Source organism: Canis lupus, chromosome 4 (assembly GCF_003254725.2).
Source record: "Canis lupus dingo isolate Sandy chromosome 4, ASM325472v2, whole genome shotgun sequence".
Lineage (NCBI taxonomy): Eukaryota > Metazoa > Chordata > Mammalia > Carnivora > Canidae > Canis > Canis lupus.
Genome location: NC_064246.1, coordinates 21,948,639 through 21,963,726, shown reverse-complemented (window position 1 = coordinate 21,963,726; position 15,088 = coordinate 21,948,639). Strand labels below are relative to the sequence as shown.

Here is a 15,088-nt window from a genome sequence, read left to right as displayed (position 1 = left end):
TAAACTTGGCCTCTCCTCTTCCCTTAAACTTGGTCTTAAACTTGGCCTCTCCTCTTCCCTTAAATGGGGCTGGGTGATGACCCACTTCTAGAATCCCGGGCTTATGCTGAGGACCAAGGGTCTTGTGGGTGGGGAAGGTGAGGAGATGCCTGTCTCCCTAGGGAGCAGAAAAAGGGGCAGGCAGTGCAGCACTCAGGTGTCCCCGGGGAAGGCAGAGGCGGACAGCCCAGACCTACCACACACTCGCCGCGGGCACAGACGCTATATGGGTCCCGGTAGCTGCAGCGTGTCCCATCGTGGACCACCTGATTCATGAAGACCACGTCCCCGGTGTCCTCCGATTGGCAGATCAGCTCACACTTCTGGGCATCTGTGGAGAAAGGGACCATGCTGAATTCCCAGCACCGAGGAGAAAACGGGCTGGCCCAGGACAGCAGCGCCAGGCCCAAGCAGGAAGCTCCTGGACCAGCTCTGGGCACTGGGTGGGGAGCTCTGGAGAGAGGGGGGGGTGTGGCTTAAAATCCCTGCTGTGTCACTTATTAGCCCCGTGACCCTGAGCAAATCATCCAACCTCTCTGAGCCTCAGTTCCTTATTTATTATCCTTGATCAGTAAAATGCCACAGCAGGATCTTAAAGAAAAGCAAGTGAGGGGCACCTGGGTGGCTCAGTGTTGAGCATCTGCCTTTGGCTCAGGTCGTGATCCTGGGGCCCTGAGATGGAGTCTCGTATAGGGCTCCCTGCTTGGAGCCTGCTTCTCCCTCTGCCTATGTCTCTGCCTCTCTCTCTGTGTCTCCCATGAATAAATAAACAGAATCTTAAAAAAAAAAAAAAAAAAAAAAAAGAAAATTGAGTGATAATACTAATAGCAATAATAATAAGCCAACACTTAGTGAATGCTTACTTTGTACCAGATACTTCCAAAACCTTTACATACCTTTTTCCCCCTCTTTCTTTTAGAAGTAGGCTCTAGGCCTAATGTGGGGCTTGAACCCACGATTCTGAGATCAAGAGTCACCTACTCTACCAACTGGTCCTGCCAGGTGCCCCTACACACTGTTGATGTAAAACTTTAAATGTTTTTTGTGAATTAGCTCATTTAAATTTTGCAATACCCCAAGGAAGGAAGTTCTAGCATTATGGAGGAGGAGACCAAGGACCAGAGAGGTTAAGAAATTTGCTCAAGAAAAAAAAAAAAAAAAAAAAGAAATTTGCTCAAGGCCACAGAGCCACACACTAAGTAGAAGAGCCAGGATTCTGAGCCAGGCAGTCTGGCTTGAGTCTCACGCTGACCTCTCCATACGCTTCACCAGCCACATGAATGATGGTGTACCTTAACATGTTCATAAACTTTAGGTGGCTGTGTGAAAGGAAGGCAGGACAGTGGTCTGGGTTTGCAAAATGAAGCAGCAGTGAGAGAGGAAAGGAGGTCTTTTCTAGTTCTAACAATTAATTATTCTGTTCCCTATCTGGGCTATTGATGTCCTGAAAAGAAAGTCCCAGAGAACATATAGACACTTGCTGTATTTCTTAGAAAAAAAGGGAAGCTGGGGCTTAGCTAACTTTCTGGACTTTGTCTAAAAGTCCTGGGAAAATCCAAAGACCAGTTGCCCCATGGGCCTGGAAGCTTCCACCCACCCACCCAATCCCCTTACACTGGCTTGTTTGGACTTGAATGGATCTGCAAAGCTTTCAAAGCCAGCCACCCCCTCAGCCAAAATTTCTATGAAACGATCTGGTCCCCGGGCCCCCCAGGATACATCTTGCCTCAGTGCTCAGTGCTCAAGTCCAGAGCCATAGCATCTAATACCACTTTGGATTTCATGCACAGGAGCCCGATTCCTGGTGGGACCTGGGCCAAGGGGAGAGGGATAGGGGACTCTAACCCTCTGAAAGACACGTAGGACGCTGACCAGTACACTCCAGGCAGGGAGCTTTCTAGGCAGCCATGGAAGCCAGCCCATAGTGGCAAGGGAGTGGCCAACCCCTAGGGTGGGAGGAATTCAAACCAGAAGGAAGGCACTCTCTGTCATCATGTTCCAGAGAAGTATGCGCACTGGTGGGCAATTCACAGGCCTCTGAGGTCCCTTCCAACCTGAAGATTGTCATTCTAAATGTGAGTTGAACAACCAAGGGTCTTGTAATTAATACTTTGGAACCAGGGCTACAAAGAGGTGGCCCTGGGCTCAGGAGAGAACAGGCCTTTCTAGTAGGTGCCATCCGAGGCTGAGGGCTGCATGGTGGGGGTTGAGCATCTGTCCAGCAAAGGGTGGCGGAAAGACAGGCAGGGGGAGTGGACACAGAGGACTGCTGAGGGCCCTTCCAGTCTGAAATCCCTAAGATGCTGTGAATCCCACCCTTCATTGGCCACTTCTTCTCTGCCACTAGGAGAGCCATCAGTGGGAAGCCTCCAGAGCAGACCGGTACTGGCCCTGGCACTTGGTCTCAAAATTCAGTTCCCCTGCCTGAGTCCTGAGGCCCGTGTCTGCCCCAGAGCAGCCTGGAGGGAGTCAGTATAAGGATCCCAGAGGCTCTCATCTGCCTGCCTTTTAACTCCTTTTCATTAACACTAAAACAGTAGCACTGTCAGTAAAACCTAAAAATGCTGTGTGTGATAGGACAGAGCCTCTCAGGACGGTGGCTACACAGAGCCAGGGTACCTCCACCTGCATAGTGTCTTCCCATACAGGTAAGGACCGGTGTAAGAGGCACCGACCCCAACAGCCAGCACTGCTGCCAGCCTCTGGGCACCTCTGGGTGAAGGGCCCCTGGTTCAAGATATTTTCCTTGTCAGAAAACAGTCCCCATACGTATACAAATCAGGGATGGCTTTAATGAGGACAGCTGGCCCCACGGCACACAAGACAAGGGCCTGCACAAAGGTATGTGGCAAGCCTGCCAACCACATGTCCCTTTTGGCACCCTACTGTCCCTCCAACCTCCACTGGTGGCCCCAGGCATGGGAAGCCCGCCTGGGAAGACACAGACACAGCAGATGCCCAAGGACACAGCGGGTGGGGGCGGAGGCAGGACCCACTCACCATCTTCAGGCTCATAGGGGATCCAGCTGTGCTTGGCATTCTGGTGGATGTAGTAGGAGTTGCGCTTGGCACATTGCTGGGCCCGGAAGTCCTCGTAGGGCCCCGGACACTCCTCGCTGTTGCACACCTGGTATTGGAACATGGGCCCGGAACACAGGCGGCCTCCGTAGGCTGGGCTGGGGCAGGCACAGAGAGACCAGTGACTTGCTGGAAGGCTGGGGAGGGCCAGGCTTCCCTCATGGCCGCTTGGGGGCAGCTCAGCCTTTTAGAGGAACATAAAGAGGCTCTTCTAACTTATAAACTAGAGAGGGACCCCCATGGTGGGGGCTGCTGTGCACACAGCCCTTCTAGATTCCTCTTGCTCCACCCACCCCTTGGGCATATGTCACCTGTCCCACCGTGTGTGCGTGTGTGTGGAAGGGAGAGGGGGAGAGCCAAGAACCAGGGCAGGCAGGGGACGAGTGGTGTCAGGGACAAGGATGACTAAGTCACTCCGATGGGGCTGGAAGAGAAAGCAGTCTTATTCATCTTTGCGAACGCTTTCAACCACCGCACAGGGCCTGGCATACCATAGGCACTCAAAACGTGCCTCAACAATACTGATTTGCATCCGCTTCTGCTTCACGTCATAATAAACTAAGGAGGGGTAAAGAGAGACACGGGTCTGGAGCGAGAAGGCCCCCGCTGGATCTGCCCCCAAGCCCTGCCTATGCAGATCTCAGGTAGGTCATTTAGTCTTGCTGAGCCTTAATTTCCCCTTTAAAGGTGACACCGGGATACCTCTTCCCTTATCTACCTCCTGGTGTGTCTGTGAAGAATAAATAAAAAAAGGTATTTAAAGCAATCTGTATTCTCTTCTCCATTAGGGAGAGGACTGGGTGGGATTACGGATGCAAACTATGGAAGCACAGGCTCCCGGTACTCTGCTCCCAGACCCGGGAGCATCTCATGGGTGTGTGCGCTGAAGTGCTCAGCGTCCCACCTGGCATGGACAGCGAGCTCGATCCACGCTAACAATTATAACAGCAGCTGCCATTCATTAGCGCTAAATCTGGCCTGGGCAGAGCGCTGAGAGTACACATATTATTTCACTTAAGCCTCATAAAATAAAAAATTCTTATTACAGAGGAGTTTGCTGGATGGCAGCTTTGATCAAGGGGAGAGCCATCCGTCATGACTGGAAGGTGGCTTACTCAGAGTGGGCCCCACTGGGCCCTTCTCCAGCCCAGGCTGTCACACTCCCAACAGGTGGAAGTTATAGGGCCGTGCATTTGGGCTCATGTCTGTAAAAGGTCAGCACAGCCAGTGGACAAAGGAACAGCCTGCTCCAAGTGGTGGTGAGCTTCCCATCCCTGGAGGTAAACAACAGAGGATGGAGGGCCCCTGCTGAGGATGTAAAGGAGGGCAGCCACTACCAAGCCACAGCATCCAAGGGCCCTGCTGTTCTGTAGAGGCTGGGCACCCCTGGTTCCTGGAGCCCACTGACCCACCCGGCCACCCCACCAGCCCCCATCTAGCCTGAGGCTATTCTGACCAGGTCACTTCAGCCTGAGAGAGGGAGACCACAGCCAGCTGGCACTTGGAAGTTTCATAACCATAGGAGGGAATAAAAGGAGAGAAACAGATGCTCCCCCAGAATGCTGGGGGAATGTGAGTGGGGCAGTGAAAGGCAGGATTTGATGTCAGAAAGAGGGAAGTAGGGGCACCTGGGTGGCTCAGTGGTTGAGCATCTGCCTTCAGCTCAGGGCATGATCCCGGGGTCCTGGGATCAAGTCCCACATCGGGCTCCCTGCATGGAGCCTGCTTCTCCCTCTGCCTGTGTCTCTGTCTCTCATGAATAAATTTTTTTTTTTAAAAAGGTAAGTGAAGAAAAAATTAATGGAAATTCTGCTCCATGTGGTAAGAAAACAAACATGACTACTGAGCATTTAGATCAAGGTTTTCTCAAAGCTCGGCCAGAGGATCAGGGTCACGGGCAGACGCGTTAAATTAGCAGAGTCCCGGGCCCACTCAGAATCTTCTGCACATGAGGGTTGGAGAATCACTGGTTCAGACCTATTCTCGGATGCCCCGCCTGATGGGCCATGTCAGGCCTGGGTGGAAGTGATCCAGCCCCACCTCCCAACAATTCGGGGTTCTCAGCCTTAGAATACCAACCCAGCTTCAGGGCCGTTGTCTCTAGTGTCTAGCCTCCTCCCCCCATGGCTTCCTCTCCCAGCCCCTCAGGCCTAGGGAATGGGGGGATCCCCTGCCCTGCCCACCTCAGCCAAGAGCACTCACGGGGGATTGTCACAGCTCCGGCTGCGGGATCGAACCCCGCCCCCACACGACCGTGAACATGACCCGAACTTGGTCCAGGAGCTCCAGCCTCCATCCTGGCCGTAAGTCAGCTCCAGCGATTTCCAGATGCAGTGACCCTTGAAGCACCACTGGGATGGAGCAGAGGGAACGAGGTTACCCGAGGGCCACTGCCACCCAGCCTGCTATGGAGATGCCCCGACTGTGCACATGGCACAGCTGGTGGGCACCACAGCTGAGTCCAGAGGGAGGGACACTAAGAGTACAAGCCTCGAGGTTTCTCAGAAGCCACCTCTACCCTGAGCTGAGTGACCTTCAGCAAAGGGTCCCCCTTTCTGAGCCTATCCCTCCACTGTACAATGTGTGGCTAGCACACCTGCCCACGGAGCTGCTGGGAGCCCCCAAGGAGATCATGCTTGGCACACACAGCCCTCCAAACTGGCAGCCAATGACGGCACTAACTGCAGTTATTTGGTTTACCCCTCCTGGAGGGAAAAAAGAGCTGATGGGGGGTAGAAGACACAATCTTCCCATGCCATCTAGAGTCGATATCTTGGCTCTGTACCTCAAAATCCCCATCCAGGGGCCACAGGCAGGCATGTCTGTGGGAGGCAAGCCCTAGCCCCACAGGGGGGTCTATCCATGCATAAATGGAGGGAGTATATGAATGGAATCCACAAGGCCAGGGTTTGAATCCCAGCTCAGCCATTACTAGCTGTGTGTGGCTTTGGCATAATGTCACCTTGCTGGGCCTCTGTTTGCTCACCTGTTAAATAGGACTGTTCAAAGAACTGGAAGCAAGAACACCTACAAAGGCCTTAGCTCAGGGCCAGGCACCAAGGCAGGCTCAACCCAAGTAACTCCCTTCCCTTCTCCTGCAGGGCATCATGTAAGAAATACAGCAAAGCTCCGTGGGTCTTATTTAAGAGGTGACTGAGTGGTTCTCAGCCCTGGAGACTTTTAAAACTCTAGATGTCTTGACTTCATTTCAGACCAACTGAGTCATAATCTCTAGGGGGAGGGATTAAAAAAAAAAAAAAAACTGGCAGCCCGGGTGGCTCAGTGGTTTAGCACCGCCTTCAGCCCAGGGCCTGATCCTGGGGACCTGGAATCGAGTCCCATGTCGGGCTCCCTGCATGGAGCCTGCTTTTCCCTCTGCCTCTCTCTGTGTCTCTCATGAATAAATAAATAAAATCTTTAAAAAAAAATTAAAGCAGCAGTACTATACATACCATAAAATTCACTCAGGTCAAGCGTGCAAGTCAATGACTTTTCACAATTTACAGCATTGTGCAACTGTCATCACATCTAATTTTAGAGCATTTCCATCACCCCAAAGAGATCTCTCGTGCCCATCTGCAGTCACTCCCTGCCCTGGGGCGGTGGGGGCTTTTAAAGTTCCCCAGATGGTTCCAAAATGCAGCCAAAACTGTGAGCCATGAATTAATTGTCATGTAAAATTGTGACGGAAGGACCTGGAACTCTAGAAATAACCTGAAGCAGGTATACCGAGTTGTCCAGGATAAGAGCCCGCCAGATGTAGAGCCTACTGGGCCCTGTGCAAGGCCGTGGGAAGCCCCATCCATCTGTGAAGGAGCAGCGCCCCCACATGTGTTGAGTGGATGAAGCCTGGCAGGGGCAGAGGGCAGGGGGCAGGGACAGGGGGCAAGTTAGGGGGCAGGGGACAGGGACAGGCAGGTCCCACGACTGGGCTCAGAGCTGATGGTGAGTAAGCCTCGAGCCTCACAACGCCCTGCTTCTTCCCAGAGCTCTCTGCTCTGACATGACTTCAGAACTCTGAGGAATGGAAAGGCCACTTGGTCAGGGGACAGCAGGACCCGGAGGAGTGCTGTGAATGGCCCAAGGTCACCACAGAGGTCAGGCTTGGGGCTAGCAGTAGACCAGAGGTGGGTTACAGACCCCAGGTCAGGGCTCTCACACCCGGCTATGAGGGCCCCCTGACAAATGAAGCCCTGGCACCCACACACACTCCGGGGGGAAAGGCACAACAGCAAATATGCGAAAGCGTGTGTCTGGGGCAGGGGAGGCAACAGGTGTGGATGTGGGAGAAACAGCACAGCAGGCCAGGGAGGGCAGGCAGGACACCTGGGGTCTCCCTTCACCCCTTCTTTGACTCCACAAGTTCCTTCACCTGCCTGGGCCTCATTCTTCTCATCTGTAAAATGGGAATAGCCCTTCCTGCCAGATGGGCTAGGAGATCATGCCAAGCTCTGCATATGGAGGAAGCAAGGGATTGTGGTATGGGAGAGAGGGTGCAAACATATGAGATTATGGGGGGACTCTGCACACCAGCTGCACACACGGCGGGGGACACGGGCTCCCTGGGGGCCTGCACAGTCCTGCTGTAGCCCCGGGCCCACAGGTACCTGGCCGGGTGCACACTCGGTCCCATCCAAGGGGGGCCCCTTCTTGGTCTTGCAGAAGTACGGGTTGTCAGGGTGGCTGCACCATAGCTGCTTACAGGGCTCGAAGGTCTGGAACTGTGTGGTAAGAGGAAGTGGTCACTGGGCACAATTCGTCCAGAGGGAGAGAGAGGAAGATGTGGACACTGGGGCCAGGACATGGTGGGGGGAGGCAAGAGGGTCCACACCCTCAAGCTGGCCCCACTCCAAGTCCCCGTGGCCTCCAGGGACCCCTCCTCTCTCCAGCAGGGCACCAAGAAGGGGCAGGCCATTGCCCGCACACCCCCTGTTGTTTCCCCAGGCCCTCCTCACTCCCTGAGTCTGCAGAAGAAACTGTGCCACTGGGCAGGGACCAGGGTTGGAGGCTCTGGGGACGCCTGGGCCGGCTAATGCCCCTCGAGCCCAGTGCACATCAGGGCCCTCAAGGGGCTGCCGGTTTAGCCCAGACTCCAATGCACCCAGGTGAGGTCAGGACCCCCACCCCACTCTGGTCTCCCCAGGCTGTGCCAGAGCTTGGTGACCTCCTGTCTCACACTGTCCAGGAGAGCTCCAGGTTGTTCTCTCTCCTATCATCCCCCGCCAGCCAGACTAGTGTCCTACAGATACAGCCTCGGGCATTGAAATCCCACATCCCAAGCTGTTTCTCCAGTCCCAGCTCAGAAACTATGTGTCCCAGCGTGGCCTGGGCAGTAGGAAGGTGACCATACACTGGCACTCCTGGTCCTGCAGATCTGAGGAGTGGGGTGCATTCCTGAATGGGAGGTTTGAAGCACTCGAGTCCCCAAGGCCTGACCCTTCAGAAAGACCCATGACCCCGGATGTGAGCCTGTGCCTGGGACCTGTGAGGTCCTCTCCTGGGGGTCTCGAGCCCACCCCCAGCGCCAGGCTCTCCCCTGCCCTGTCCTGCAGGGCGAGGAAGGGCTATGCTCCCTTGGATCTGTCTCCTAGGCATGGGGTAGGAGGAGCATACAATTGACCCCCTGGAAAGAGAATATGGGAGGACACAAGAGATTTCCACTAGGGGGACAAATCAGTCCAAAACATCCTGTCAGATCCCTGAAGAGTAGATAGGGGCAACTATTCCTCCATTGGGCCAGAGCCCAACACCTGACAGAGGGACCACCAGGCAGATAAGCTCCCCAGGAAGCAGTCCAGCCAGGATCCCATCAGCCACCTGCCCTCTCTCTTCTACTCTGTTCCATCTTTCCCAGGACTAAAGCATCCTCCAGCCACTGCATACACCTGCCTCCAAAGGTGGGACTGGGTGGGGCAGGTATGCAGCAGAAGGTGGCAGGGCCGGGCTCTGGTCACCCTGCATTCCCCCATGGCAGGTGGCATCAGGCTGTGAGCCCATCACCAGGCCACCCGGCCAGCTGGGAGGAGGGAGCTCTGTGGATGCCCAGCCTGGGTCACAGAAGGACATGGCCCTGGCACCCCAGCAGGCAGAGGCTGCTGGGAACTCACCGCAGAACAGGTGTGGTATCCAGAGCCGAAGTCAAAGCGGCATTGCTCGTCCATCGAGTAGTCAATGCCCGGCAGCTCTGGGGGCCGGGGCCAAGCAGGCGCAAAGGGGTCATCGAGGAGGCAGTCGTAGGAGCTGCAGGTGGAGACAAGAAGGAGAGCCAGGCTGAGGCAGGGGTTCCTACGCTTCTGTTTTTCCAGAGCTGGGGGTTTAAGGAGCAAAGATGGCCTGCAGGAATCAGCCCCTGCTACCCTCTGCTAGGAGCTGTGTCTTCCTGGGAGGAAGGGATGGTTCCCGGAGGGCTCACTGCACTAAGGGAAGGAAAGTCAGCCTGCCACATACTCTGGGGGCCCTGGCTGGCTGCCGCATGACGCTAATGACAGTGTCTCTGCCACACCTGCCCCCATCCAAATCCACTCTGCACCCATTCTTGGCCTTGAGCTCCAGAGTCTAAAGCTTATCCTGGGCCTCAACATCCCTGGAGACCCAGGAGCCAAGCAGCAAAGCTGGGAGCTGAGCATGTGTCAGGGACAAGGTGGTACCGGAGAGAAGATGGCTGGGAGTGGGGGATGGAGTGGCAGGCTGCATGCTCCCCTGTCCCCAGCCCGGAGCCGGAGGTGACCTACGGGAGGTAGCGGCTGAGCTCCACTTTGCTGCAGCGGGACCAGTGGAAACGGTGGAAGGCAGCCTGCACCAGGGGTGCCATGACGCTGCCCAGGCTGGTCTCATCTGCACAGCCATTCCCCTGACCGTCGTGCTCCATGCCGAGCCTAGAGGGCGGGGGTGGGGTACAGAAGGGAGCTGGAGTCACGCCAGGGAGCCCGTCCCTGTGAAAACAGGCAGGTGGGCCAGCAATAGGACAGCATGCACCGACCAGGCTTCCGACTGTTGCTCAGGGCCTCAGTTTCCCCACCATGCAGGAGGAAAGACCACCCCTCTGAGTGGATGCTGAGGCCCCACCCTGCTTCCCAGGAGGGCTGGTTCCATTCTGCCCTCCTGCCCCCTCCTCCATCCCACCCACATCCTCAGTTTCCAAGGCCAGCTCAAGCCCCATTCCCAGCCCAGACACCCTCCCTGGCCACCCCTGACCCAAGGGCTGACCTCCCACAGCAGGGGCCACCTATTAACAACGTACACGCCATACACGTCTCCCCACCAGGCCCAAGGCCTGCAGGTGCAAGGACCAGGTCTCTTTTAGTCCAATTCAACCTCATTTACTGAGTGTGTCCACGTGCCAACTTTTAAGCTTCTCCAAGACCCCGAGGTACGGAGCACAGAGCTTTGTGCATGGTACGCACCCACCCCGTGGCAAAGTTCAAATTGTAACATCTGTTTCTCATCATTAATATTTAATGTCAAAGCCCAGAGGTTGTAAATTCTCAAATACTCCCAGGTGGCCGCATCTGGCCTTGACCACCAGACAGACGCACAGACCTCTAAGGCTGTCCTGGTCTCTCCACAGAAGGCTCTGCTCTGCGAGGAGTGGACACCACCCTCACCCCCCCACCCCCACCTGCCACACACAGGAGGACAAATTCCTGACTCTGAAGTATGTGGAACCAGGGGCTTCCGGGAAAGGAAGGGACCCCTGAAGGGTCCCGTATGTCAGCCTCCACGTTGTAGAGGAGGAAGCCGGGGGGCCCCTGAGGGACAGAGCTAGCATGAGGTCCACAGGGGCCTCCTGCACTGACAGAGCTGGCGAGAACAGGGGGGCAGCCCACAGGAGGTGGTAGGCTCCCTCTGGGCTGGCCCACCCCACTCCGTCCTGGGTCCTGCCCCCTGCAGGAAAGAACCCTCACTGTGTGTGTGTGCACGTGCTGGGGGCCCGGGAGTGCGACCCTCGGTTCTGCCCAGGGAGCAGACGAGGCCAGGAGGCATGACTGCAGCCTGTGCACATCACCAAAGACAACCTGGATGACCGTGGCTCACTTGCTTTCTCCGGGAACGTAGCCCCCTGGCCTACTCCCCGCTGCAGTCCGTTCCTACAACACGGCCCGGCACACAGTAGGTGCTCAAGTAATAGTGGTTGAATGAATGAATGGATGTGTTCTAAACAAAATCCAGGCCCAAAGATCAAGCAAGCCAGCTGCCAGCCTGGCCCGAGGCCTAAGCCCATGAGCGCCTGTCTCCGATGGGCGCAGGCCAGCGCTCCAGTGTGTCCTGAGCAGTGGTATGGGCTGGAACGGCTCTCGGAAGGGCCTCAGGTTGTGGATGGGATGAGGGACAGAGGTCACCCAGGGAACAGACCACCTCCTCTGATGGGACGCTGCACTGACCTGCCCAAAGGCAGGGCCACATCAGGTTCTCCACGGCCCTGGGATGTGGGGGCTGTACCCCAGGCAGGCCCAGATCTGCCATCTGGGCCCCTGGGCTCCCTCTCCATCAGGGCTGGGCATCACCACTTGGGCATCTCCTCTGGCATCTCCCGGGACTCTGGGACAGGGGCCTGATCTGGGTTTAAGCCCCTCACACCCACAGGACTCCTTGGATCTCCCAGCACGGCCCACCCTCCTGGGTGCCGCTTGCACACACTTACACGTGGCCAGTCTCGTGGGCCACCACAAAGGCTGAGGAGAAGCCATCCTCGTGGTTGAGGGTACAGCTTCTCAGGGGGTGGCACATGCCAGTCACAGGCGCATACCCTGCCAGGGAGAGAGGGCACAGAGAGGTCACAGGAAGGTGAAGCAGGACTCAACGAGGTCTGTGTCCAGCAAGCCACCATAGGGACATGCTGACGTGGTCACTGCCAGAGAGGGCTTGGAGGAAGAAGGATCTTTGCAAAGTCCACCCCCCACCCAACAGTAGAGCAACCTGAGCCCAAGGCTCCCACATCCTAACGCTCTTCAGCTCCCCTCGGGGCCTCTGCAGTTTCTATGCTTGTCAGCCTTTCCTCTAATCAAGACAGTGAGACTTCCAGATGCCCCAAGCCTGCGCACCGCCAACTTCCACGCTGCAACCCCCCAGCCAGCCAGTCAGTTGGTCAACAAACACACTCCATTCACAGCCACTCGTGGGCTCAACCAAGACAGCAGGGACCAGAATGAGGACCCATTCACTTCCCCTGGTCCCCAAGAAACCAATTCAAGTTTGGCCACCTGTCTGGCCAGGTCCCATCTCCAGAGTCCCATGACTCTGTTGACAGAGGCCCTTGCCCCTCAAACCTCCTTGGAGTGGCTCCAGAGAGCCCAGCCCCGGACCTCGGCCTCTGCCTGCAGCTGCTCACCCCCGGCCACAGCTAATACAGTACCTTGCATACCTGAGGGCCCGAAGTCTTGCCGGGTGAGGAAGACGACGTGGTCGTGGTGCTCTGCGTGGCTGGGGTCCTGGCGCTGCTGAGAGTGCGCCCAGCGACACACCTGCTCCAGGCTGCGAGAGGGGTTCCCACGCTCGATCAGGCTCAGAGACTGGGGGCCAAGAACATCAACAGAGGGGTGATCACCAGAGCCGCCAGACCGTAGGGGGCACCCGCCACTCCCCTCCCACTGGCAGAGGACACTGAGGCCCAAGGGTCCCTGGGTCCTCAATAGTCCTGACTCCAGCCCTCCAGCACACAGCCCTCCCACTTTAGGGAGAGGTCACGCTCCAGGCCCTGTGCCAGGACACCTGAAGCCTGAGACCTCAACACGCATTCTCTCTCTCATCCCTCAACTGACTTGCTGAGCACTTCTATGCTTTACCACCGTCTCAGGTAATCCTCACAAAAGCCCCTGAAGGCAAGTCCTGTTGCTACCCCATTTCAGGGAAAAGAAAAGTCCAAGATTGCAGAGCCCAGGGCTGCAGCATCCAACCAGAGCAGGGCTTGTCTCGGCCACTGCCCCACCCTGAGCCCATCTCCACCTGGATTCCTCAAGGAGAGGGCTCTCCAGCTGCAAGGTTGCAGGACGGTCCACTTACTAGTTTGGAGGGAATCTCCCAGTTCTTACTTAACATCCCCAAATGCCTCTTCCCTGAAGCCTTGGTTATAATGGTCTCAGGGTTCTGATCGTGGAAACAAAATGCTTCCTGAATGCTGACCAACCCCACGCCATTCCACAGCCAGTGCAATGCATCGGCCCCACACCCCTTCTTCCTCCAACCCCTGCCTGTTGGTGAGGAAGGGTTACCTGTCGGTAGCCGACCATAATCAAGCGGACCAGCGCGATGTTTATGTGGGTGCCCAGAGACTCATCATGGTAAATCTCATCCACCTGCAAGGAGGAAAGAGCATGTGCTTTTAGGGGAAGCAAATGTGTGTTAAGAGCCTACCACACAGGGATCCCTGGGTGGCGCAGTGGTTTGGCGCCTGCCTTTGGCCCAGGGCGCGATCCTGGAGACCCGGGATCGAATCCCACATCGGGCTCCCAGTGCATGGAGCCTGCTTCTCCCTCTGCCTGTGTCTCTGCCTCTCTCTCTCTGACTATCATAAATAAATAAAAAAAAAATTTAAAAAAAAAAAAAAAGAGCCTACCACACAGCAGGTCTGAGCCAGGCACCAGGGAATGACCATGCTATCTGGATTGATCCTCAACATGGCCTTAGCAAGGCAGCCATTCTTATCCCTACTGAACCGATGAAGAAACTGAGGCAGGGAGGCAAAAAAGGCCTTCCCGGGGCACGCAGCTAAGAAGCTGCGGAGTTAGGATTCAAATCCTGGCCCAGCTGGCTCCACCTACGCACTCTCTCCATGAAGCCAAGCGTGAGGGGACCTGGCCTCAAACTCAGCCCTCTAAGATTCATCTTTCCATGGCTTGGACGAGTCCTTCCACAAATGTCATCTGGCCCCAGCTGCTCATCCTCACATCCCTGTGTACCTCTCCAGTTGCCACTGGAATCATCTGGCCGATGCCCCTGGCGCTGCTCTGTGGTGCCCAGGGAACTTTTCCAGGACAAATCCAAGGAGGGAGAGAAACCAAGGGCCTTAGAAATGCAGAGTCTCAGGCCCACCTCCCAAGTCAAAGTCTGCAATATGACCACAAGCCCCAGTGATTCTCAGCCATGGTCAAGTTTGAGGAGAATGGCATTGGAGAACTCCCTTCTCCCACAGGCCCAGGAACTGTGGGGCAATGCCACACACAGCCCACCAAAGAATGCTGTCCTCCCCACCCCCCTAATCAGGAGACCCCAGAAGACATTCCATGACAGATGTATAAACCTCTGCCTATCCACACCCAAGGACAGGGAGCTCACCCCCACCCCCAAGAGCCCATCTCCTGAGGATGCCCCTTGAATAATTCCAGCTTTTTAAAAAGGTTTTATTTATGTATTAGAGAGAGAGAGAGAGAGAGAGAGCATGAGCACAATCAGGGGGAGGGGCAAAGAGAGAGAGAGGGAGAAGCAGGCTTCCCACTGAGCAGGGAGCTTGATTGACCAGGGCTCCATCTCAGGACTCTGGGATCATGACCTGAGCCAAAGGCAGACGCTTAACATACTGAGCCACCCAGGTGCTCCTCAGCTTTTTTGTTTTAACTAACTTATTTTCTGAATATAAAACATTTCACCCTATAAACTTTGAAGAGTCTAAAAAAGGTGCAAGAAAAAAATCTACCATCAGCCAGATCGATGTATGATAACCACAGTTAGCATGCTGCTTGCCATGTGTGTGTATGTGCATCGGGCTCATTTCACAAAACAGCAATCATACCAAATATACTGTTTATATGTTGCTCGTTTCATGAAACATTATTCGGTATGTTTAAAAGCATCATCTGCGATGTCTGCACGTGATGGGCCACAACTTATATAACTAATTGCCTAGTTGGCCATAACCCCAGAGAGGAGTGGCTTGCTCAGCAAGTCAGCATCAGCACACAGCATGGTTACGTAATACAGCTACTGGGGCCAGGGTCCTGGGTTCAAATCCCACCTCTGCCCTGGATGCCGGGTGGCT

At 55.6% G+C, this 15,088-nt stretch overlaps 1 protein-coding gene across 2 annotated transcripts in view; it reads right to left on the bottom strand.

Moving 5' to 3' along the window:
• The window catches only part of ADAMTS14 (ADAM metallopeptidase with thrombospondin type 1 motif 14), a 77,825-nt gene that overhangs the window by 17,669 nt on the left and 45,068 nt on the right, over positions 1-15,088 (bottom strand). Inside the window, exons 5-13 of one of the 2 annotated variants that reach the window (XM_025434711.3) lie at positions 13,326-13,409; positions 12,470-12,626; positions 11,759-11,864; positions 9,849-9,992; positions 9,225-9,357; positions 7,725-7,838; positions 5,320-5,468; positions 3,040-3,215; positions 237-370 (exon numbers count right to left, since the gene is read on the bottom strand). In XM_025434711.3, coding sequence (XP_025290496.3) covers positions 237-370; positions 3,040-3,215; positions 5,320-5,468; positions 7,725-7,838; positions 9,225-9,357; positions 9,849-9,992; positions 11,759-11,864; positions 12,470-12,626; positions 13,326-13,409 — 1,197 coding nt within the window. The remainder of the gene's footprint in view (positions 1-236; positions 371-3,039; positions 3,216-5,319; positions 5,469-7,724; positions 7,839-9,224; positions 9,358-9,848; positions 9,993-11,758; positions 11,865-12,469; positions 12,627-13,325; positions 13,410-15,088) is intronic. The other variant, XM_025434713.3, reaches the window with a different exon arrangement.